Here is a 9,437-nt window from a genome sequence, read left to right as displayed (position 1 = left end):
AATCCCATTACCCCAGCAGCAGTGCAGATAAGCCTTTAGTCATAATAATCTACAGCCTGGAGATCCCGGGCAGCAGGCAACAGGAATGCTGCCAGACCCTTAACGCTAACCACTTCAGGGATACTAAAATGGCAAAACAATGGGGGGGGGGGGGGGGATTGGGGACTATTGATAGCTGGTTAGTGGATATGTTAAGAGGGAAAGTGCAGAGGAACATATCAAGTTTATTTTCCTGTAGGGAAATTCGTTCTCTGCATTTTACCCATCCGGGGATAGTGTGCACACATTAATACACACGCACACTTGAAGCAGTGAGTTCGGAGCCCTCACTCACTAGCACACATATAAAGCATTTCCACCGACCGGCGCGGCTCAGTTCGGTACTGCACGGCACACAATTGTCAACGTCTCCATTGTCATAATTTGCAAAACGTGCCAAAACAACAAGTTGTACCAAGCCCCTTTTTGGCACCCCTCTTTTGGGGTACCAAGATTAGTCTTGGCATGGTATGGGTATGCAGCCCTTGATTGGGTGGCAGTAAATTTTCATAGGACATTCAGGGGGAAGCTGAGTTTCACAGAAGAAGTTTGTCAGTTTATGAAATTTGAATGGGAGTAGGGCCCTCTGTGACTTGTACAATCACTACATACATGCTATGTCCCAACAAAATACGGATTCATGTGTAAGATGCTTCAAAGAAGTACTGCATATTTTTTTACCACCACGCAAGGGATTTAGTTTGTATGTTCGTCTAGCTTAGCATAAGTATAACGGATGCCAGCTAGCATAGCTGAGCTTATAGAATGTTAGTAAACCTCACTCCCGATGCCTTAAGAGTTGTGCTGGCATGAAAGCTAGCAGTCTGGGCTTTTAGCTCGATTGTCAGCACGCTCGACTCCCGATCCGAGGTGCTGCTGTTTTGCGGGTTCGAGTCCGGGCATGTGCTGGGCTGAATCACGCAGGTTCAACACAATGCAGGTTACATAAGCATGTTAGAAGGACTCTCATTCTCTGCCTACAGGCTTAGCTAGCGTGCTAGCTAACTGCAACAGACACCTATAATTTCCAGTCTGTTTTTACTAGCAGCTAACATTAGCTAGTCAAAACGGCAAAAGTGAATATATATTTGTAATACCTATGAAAGCTGTTGTCTGGTTATATTAACTAAATAAGACATGAACGTATGTATTCATTGACATTAACAAGTTTACATGTTACTAAATTGTTTAATGAACTTGTTTTGATCCTCAGTTGGCCAGAAGATCAAATCACTAGCAGCAAACTAACAACGGAAACCACTGTACTGTACGCAGCGTGCCTCAACATACACCCCGCCTACCAATTTAAAGATACTGTTACCAGTGGAGACGCATACCAGGCCAATTCCAAAAACTACCGTGCTTTGCCAAACGGAGCCAAACCGAGCCACGCAGTTGGTGGAGATGAGCCAATACACACCCGGAGCAGTGGGCAGAGCTTAATCCGGCGCCCGGGGAGCAGTTCAAGTTGTGGAAAAATGCAGTCTTAGTTAAGACAATCATCAGTATAATTATATGCCATACACAATTCTGATTCTGCACTGTCACCAATCACATCTGTTAAGCCACTTTTTACAGTATGTTGATTCCAGATATCTCCAGTTTAGGGGTGGCAGGAAACTATAACTAAACTATAATAACCAAATACACCTGGACAGCTCAATGAGTGACCCAAACTAAAGACCTGTGTTGAATAGACCTCTGAAGTTCGCCTACAAAGAGGAACCAAAGCTGCCATCTTTGCCCATGTAAGGAGATCTGAGTGTCGAAGCTAACTACCTATGGAAAGTTGCATTGCAGGTTAGCTCTGGGGTGTGTCGTCTTAACGTACCGAAGATCACAGTATCCACTAGAGAGCAAAGGACAAAAGTGTGTAGATAAAAACGTCTGCATTTCCGATTTCTTCGTCCCAGCAAGAGTTTAACACGTGCGATAATTAAAAAAAATCCCCATGTTATTTTCCCATAGGATAAACCTCAAGATAGGTTTGGTCAAGATCTCCTTATATGGGCAAAGACTTTAGAGGTCTATGGCTGGTCCCACCCTGTGAACGGCCAGGATGCGGTGCTGATTCTCTGTCCTCGCCCCGAGCTGGAGACGAGAGAGCCCGAGGGATGCAGCCAGACCTTTGGCTTACGCTAGCGCTAATTCCTCCAAGGTGGCAATGCAGTGTTTGAACACGCCCCAGGCTAGTGCAAGGGCCCGAGGCAGTGGAGGCACAGGTATAATTGGATAACCTAGTTCTCCTCTGACTGGTAAACTTTGACAAGAGATTTGTTGACCTCCAATTAGGCCAGGTATCAGGCACAACTCCATGCATTTATTATAGCAGCTACCATGGAGCAGTATTAAAATTGGACTTCTCCTAGTCTAATACACAGAATAGAATAGTAGATTGCCTGTTGTATATTATTGTATGAGACTTTTAATAGTCTTATCCTTCAATCCTTCAGGACACATCTATTCACAACATTCAGCCCTATGGACATTCAGACACTGCTGGGACTGAATTAAGTGTATATCTGCTTCTAGGTCATGATGGCTTCTTAATACTGTTCAGTTGGATTTTTAATACTGTTAAAAGCCATAGTGCTAGACACGCTTGGCACAATAGCCCGTGTGCTGGCTAGTTTGCTTACAAGCCTTTACCTCGTGACACAAGTGCACTGGACACACACACACACACCCACACACCCACACACACACACACACACACACACAGAAATTTCTTAAGAAAGGTTGACTGAGCCTCAATTCAGCATTTGCTGAGAAGACACACCCAGACCTGTGCACATATGTACATGAACACAACTGCAAACAAGAGCAAAACTGTACATAACATAAACCATTATGCAGAGGTATCATAAAGAAGGCCATGATGACACGTGTGACACACACAAACCCACACCCACACACACACACACACATACTCACCCACTCACACACACACATACTCACCCACTCACACACACACATACTCACCCAGCAGATCTCCAGAGAAGTTGACTGGCAGCACGATGCCCACAGACAGCACACCCACCACCACCAGCAGGCCGATGATGTGCCGCTGGAAGGACAGGTAGTGCACCGCATCCTCACCGCACTTCTCACGGATCTCCTCATCCCTGTGGCGTGCACACACACACACACACACACACGCACACACGCACACGCACATAAGTAAATGTTACTTAATTCCACTGCCACTTAATTGTTATGTTCCATCTATTAATTTAAAACACAGACACACACTGACACACACACACACACATAGACACACACACACACACACAGACACACACACACACACACACAGACACACACACACTCTAGCCCAGACATCACACACAAGCAGGAAATGTGTGTGTGAGACAGACTGACAGAGGGGGTACATTTGCATGTGTCTGTGCACTCACTTTATTCTGAAGATGGCAGTGAGCCAGGAACAGAAGCCCTGTAAAGAAACCAACAGAGAGAAAACTTAAGAGAACAAACAAAAGAACTCAGATATACACACAGTAACATGTGTATACACACACACACACATACAGACACACACACACACACACACACACTTTATTTAGAACGCACCATGGGGGATGACCATAATCACAGGTCCGAGTTGTGTGTTAACAAACACTGAATGTGCAGCCCCAGTGGGTGTATTACTTTGTCATCTATCATACACTGTGGGTGTCTTTCATTTCAACACTAGTCACACAGTGCACACACACACACACACACACACACACACACAGGAAAACACTCAAAGGAGGCCATGGGCATGCATAGAGATATACCACACTACATTTAGTATATATGAAAAAAACTGGTGCATGTCTGCAGGAAAAGGTTCAGACTGCAGCACTATACATGGCTACATAACTGGAAGTGAGGAGGCATTTTTATATGCATGCTGACAGAGGAGAGTGGAGGGAAGGGCATCAAGATGTGTGTCAAACAGAGAAGGGAGGGGGCGGGAGATAGAGAGAGAGAGAGAGAGAGAGAGAGAGAGAGAGATAGAGATAGAGAGAGAGAGAGAGACTAACTCGTTAAGAGGCTAGAAGAAGCATTGCAGCAGAAAGATTAGGAAAGAGCTACAGTGTGCGCGTGTGTGTGTGTGTGTGTGTGTGTGTGTGTGTGTGTGTGTGTGTGTGTGTGTGTGTGTGTGTGTGTGTGTGTGTGTGTTGGATGGAGAGAGAGGGGGAGAGAGAGGGAGTGAATGAGAGAGTGAGTGTGTGAGAGAGAGAGATGTTATAGCCAGGTAGTCAGGTAACACATGACTAGATTAAGGAGATTTCAACATGACGCCAGTTTCAGTCTGATAACATGACGACACAAACAAACCTTTACATCTGCATATAGTACATATTGCGGATATAAGAGCAATGACAAAAGGCATGCACTCTCTCACACACACACACAAACACACACACACAATGCTGTCATGAGCGTGTGTAATCTCTAGTCTGATTACTCAGCGGTTTTACCAGCTGAGACAGGGGGGGTTAGCTCCTGGGTGAAAAAGTGACTTTTGCAAGGGCAAAGTGGAGGACAGAAAGTTGTGTGTGTGTGTGTGTGTGTGTGTGTGTGTGTGTGTGTGTGTGTGTGTGTTTTAAGTGAGAGAGGTTGAATAGGGCAATCCCAGCATCATCAGTGGCACTCTGGCCTGCAGCTTTCAGCATGGGAGTTAATATATTTTTAGAGATCTTTTATATAATAACTGCGGGTGCAGCAGGCAGAGCAGAACAGAGAAGAGAAGAGAAGAGAAGAGAAGAGAAGAACCACACATACAGATCTAGATTAGACCGACTCCATAGAGCATTTAGTCAAAACTATGTGTCAGATTGAATAGAGTACCTAAAAGGCATAGACATCTGTGCACACAAAGACAGAACCTTGATTTCATCTCTCTGAAACACAGCTACATTTACACACATACATGTGCACAAGTGCACACACACACACACACGCGAGAGCACAGCCTTACCGACACACACACACACCATGCGGAAAAGGGCCAATCAACTGACCGTGAAGAAGGCAGCAGCCAATGAGATACAAGTAAAAAGTGGGGAGAGGTAGGAGGGAGGAGAAGTAGAGAGGGAGAGAGGGAGAGAGAAGAGAGAGGGGAGGGGGAGGAGGAGGAGGAGGAGGATGAGGAGTGGGCGTGGCTTACGTTATCCCGCTGTTCGAAATCCACCGAGCTGGAGACGGAGGTGAGACGCTCATACCGGTCTGGTGTCTCCGAGTGCAAAGCAGAGGCCACACTAGAGGAGAGAGAGAGAGAGAGAGAGAGAGAGAGAGAGATGGGGGAGGGAGAGAGATGATGGGGTGGGTAGAAGAGAGAGAGAGAGAGAGAGAGAGAGAGGGCACGTAGAAAAGAAAGAGAAAGAGAGATGGGGGTTGGAGAAGGAGAAGGAAGAGAGTGAAAGAAAGAATAGAAGATGTAGTGGAGGATGAATAAAAGTGGTCCAAGATGTTGTAACACAACGACAGTGATGGACAGGAGAGTTTGCAAGAGAAAAAAAAAGTAAAACGTAAAGAGTGAGAGAGATGAAGGAGGGAAGAAAACAGAGATAAAGGAAGAGAGGGAGAGAAAAGAGACCATACGTTAGCAGCATAACAGATAAGCAAACAGGGCTCAGAGCCACAGCACAGCTTATAGATACTGTGCTGTGGTAAAGCGGTTATTGATCAGGCGTTTTGTTATTGGTTATCGGACGGTGCTATGTCTTATCGGGACAGAAGCAGAGAGATACTGAAATGAGGTCCGGAGTCTAAGAAGCCTGAGACCTTTCTAAAGCGCTGGGGAGACTGGCGCCGGCATGAGTGTGGCGCACTCCACTTTCGACATTAGATTACTGAGACAACGCTGTTCTCAATTCAACCCCGTACACCGGTGCAGGTGGTGGCAGAGTTCGGTGGTGGTGAGCGGGGTTGTTTTGAGAACAATGTTGTCAAAGTAATCGAATGTCGAAAGCAGAGTGCACCCGCACTCATGCCGGAGCCGGTGTACGTAAGCCTTCAAAAGCCTCATTGGAGAATTTTGGGAATAAATAAATATGACACTCAGGTCAGAAAGAAAAGAAAGAGGTCAAAAGAAGGAAAGACAAAGTAAGGGAAAAAAAACCAGGGAAGGAAGATTAAAAGAATGAAAAAAAAGAAAGACATGATGAAAAGAGTTCTCTCAGGCTCCGTAAAATCATTTCATGGACCTCTCAGCTCATCTGGACAAACAAACACAAACAAACACACACACACACACACACACACATTTGAATTGAATTTCCCCTAGGGATCAATAAAGTATATCTATCTATCTATCTATCTATCTATCTACACACTTCTTTGAGAGGGGCCTAACAAGTCAAACACGATTAAATGACCCATGTCACACACAAAAGGCAGATATAGAGAGATAGAGATAGATAGAGATAGATAGATAGATAGATAGATAGATAGAGAGAGAGAGAGAGAGAGAGAGAGAGAGAGAGAGAGAGAGAGAGAGAGAGAGAGAGAGAGAGAGAGAGAGAGAGAGGTGAGGGAGAGGCAGTAGGAGGAGAGGGGTGGGGTGGCGTGGGTCCAGTCAAAGGACACACCAAAGGAATGGCTGACCTAGAGCCACGGAGCAAAAGGTCACTGCAGGGAGCAAACAGCTAGCTAGCTAGCAAAGCTACATTAAATATAGAGGTACTGTATAGGCCTTATCACAGAGCTCCACCGTGGGGCTCAGGAAATAATAATATACATGCATTTCTGTGATTGGAACTGGGAGAGATAAGTTATTTTTTCATTCCATCTGACCTGCCCTATCACAATGATAACGGAGCCACTCTATAACCACTGAATGGCGTCACACAGCAGGACAAAGTGGAAACTGCCAAATCAGACACAATAGTCCAGTAATCAATAAAGCTCAGCTTAATTAATTAAGCCGCTTCCCAGTTACAGAAGTGGGTCCCATTAAAAGAACAAGGATATGTAAAAGGCTTAGGTCTGTCGCCCAGCTGTCCAGCTGATCTCTACCACACTATCTGAGAAGTGAGACTGACGGTATCTTCAGACCCTTGCACAGCTACAGTACGGTGTGACATGATGGGTCCCGAGTTCGCCGACAGTATAGGTAGTGGTAAGCTATCCATCCATCTATCCATCTTTTATTAATTAACTTCGGTCCACTTTGCACATCTGATTTCGCTCTGGCCACAGTGCACATGCACTATCGTCAAAATACGCTGTCACACTCGCACTATATATGTCTTAACAAACACCTGTAACGTTTGTTAGACATATCATGTTGTATCATAAAAACAACAACTAAACATTCCTTTATTGAGAAACATTCTTCAAACTGAATCCTCGGCCAAGACTTGGCCATTCCGTAGGGGCATAGTCACACTAACACATGTAGACTACATTACCCATAAATCCTTCAGTTCAGGAAAGGGAGCTCAGGATCTACGAATAACCTAATGTGAGAACGGTGAGGAATCCCATGAATGCCAGTAGGGAGGGTTTTTCCATACTCAACTGGCAGCAGAAACGCTAAGCTAGCACAACTGCTAACACAAACCACAGGAGGCACGATGCTAAAGTCACACCCAAGATACACACATCAGCTACAGCTTCTTATTTTACCTTTCGACAGGTTCACTGTCATTGTCGCTAGATATAGTCTCCATAGTTTCCCTCCTCCTACTGTTATTACACACACACATACACACACACACACACACACACACACACACAAAACAGGGAAAGAGACAAGAGGCATGTGAGGCAATATGTGTGCATGCACAGACACACACGCACCCACACACACACACACACACACATCATGAGGTTATGTAAGAGAAGTCCAGCGTAAGTGAGAAGAACAGGAGCTTGAGTGAGCAGAAGGCCATGTACAGCTGACACCTAAACTGGCTGGCAACAAAGGGTCAGAGGTGAGTAGGTCAAAGGTCAAGTATGTGAAGCATGAGCAGGAACTCTCAGCACCACCCCAGTGTCAGAGGCACACACTTGCAAATGCATCCTCTCTCTCCCACACACACAGTCATCCTTCTGTGTCCTTCAGCCAAAGAAACACAAACTTCCACTTGATCCTCACTAAATGAGACTCTTTCTCTCTCACACACACACACACACACACACACACACACACACACACACACACACACACACACACACACACACACACACACACACACACACACACACACACACACACACACACACACACACACACACACACACACACACAGGGTGCAGGAAAAGACAGAGAGCGAGGTTATATTAGTTCACCAGTTACAAAGCAGAGGGAAGAGATGCAGCAGCAGGACAGTCCAGGGCAAACCAAGGAACACTCAAAGGAACGACAGATCATGAAAACAAACAAGAGGAACGAAAGAAAAAGAAAAAGACTGATAAAACACATACTACTCCCTCTCCTCCAGGCCACTGAACCTCTTCTTCTGTCTTGGGGGAGAAACAGACGGGGAGAGGGGGAGACATAGACATAAATGTGACAAACTTGATTTAAACTCAATAAAACGATAACAAATAAGAATAAATAATGAATAAATACATGAATAGGAATAAAGAAAACAAAATCATAAGCCCCAAAGAAACAAGCAAAACAGTCAAAACAAACAAAACATACATAAAAACAAAACACAACACACATTTAGCATTTCTGAATAATACAGACAAACAACGAAATTCACAGCTCAGCAGGACGACCATCTTCAGCTGTGGAGAGAGGAGGCAATAGAAGATTTTGTACATCCTCTCCTGTGCAAATAATCTGCTCACAGTAGAGGGAGAAATATCACTGGGGAAAAAAAGACACTTCTTGGCTTATGTTTATCAGTGACACTCATCAATAGGCAGTGACAGCTAAATTGGAAGTTCCACTTTAAGTCCATTTACTCTCCATTGTGTTGGACATCTGAATGTGTGTGTGAGAGCTATTTTTTCCCGTTGCTTGTCAGTTCTTGACAGTTGTTGTTGTTGACAGTAACCAGAGGCAGCACTTAAGGCCTGTTTGTATGTATAAGTATAAGTATAGTATATATACTCTTTTGATCCCGTGAGGGAAATTTGGTCTCTGCATTTATCCCAATCCGTGAATTAGTGAAACACACACAGCACACAGTGTACACACAGTGAGGTGAAGCACACACTAATCCCGGCGCAGTGAGCTGCCTGCATCAACAGCGGCGCTCGGGGAGCAGTGAGGGGTTTGGTGCCTTGCTCAAGGGCACTTCAGCCGTGCCTACTGGTCGGGGTTCGAACCGGCAACCCTCCGGTTACAGGTCCGAAGTACTAACCAGTAGGCCACGGCTGCCCCACCAATGTGTATGTTTATATCAATGTGTATGTTTATGTCTCTG

At 45.2% G+C, this 9,437-nt stretch overlaps 1 protein-coding gene across 4 annotated transcripts in view; it reads right to left on the bottom strand.

Moving 5' to 3' along the window:
• LOC143129162 (mechanosensitive cation channel TMEM63B-like) overlaps positions 1 to 9,437 on the bottom strand; it is a 75,514-nt gene that overhangs the window by 29,318 nt on the left and 36,759 nt on the right. For 3 of the 4 annotated variants that reach the window (XM_076289888.1, XM_076289890.1, XM_076289889.1), the window contains exons 4-7: positions 8,482 to 8,520; positions 5,219 to 5,309; positions 3,456 to 3,493; positions 3,022 to 3,164 (exon numbers count right to left, since the gene is read on the bottom strand). In XM_076289888.1, the coding sequence (XP_076146003.1) occupies positions 3,022 to 3,164; positions 3,456 to 3,493; positions 5,219 to 5,309; positions 8,482 to 8,520 (311 nt within the window). Of the gene's footprint in view, positions 1 to 3,021; positions 3,165 to 3,455; positions 3,494 to 5,218; positions 5,310 to 7,680; positions 7,735 to 8,481; positions 8,521 to 9,437 lie in introns of those variants that run through there. The other variant, XM_076289891.1, reaches the window with a different exon arrangement.

Source organism: Alosa pseudoharengus, unplaced genomic scaffold (genome assembly GCF_046254945.1).
Source record: "Alosa pseudoharengus isolate Yale_2024_CS ecotype anadromous, Long Island Sound unplaced genomic scaffold, YU_APseudo_1.1 YU_APseudo_1.1_scf_1, whole genome shotgun sequence".
NCBI classification, from domain to species: domain Eukaryota; kingdom Metazoa; phylum Chordata; class Actinopteri; order Clupeiformes; family Clupeidae; genus Alosa; species Alosa pseudoharengus.
This window is presented reverse-complemented; position numbering and strand designations above follow the sequence as displayed.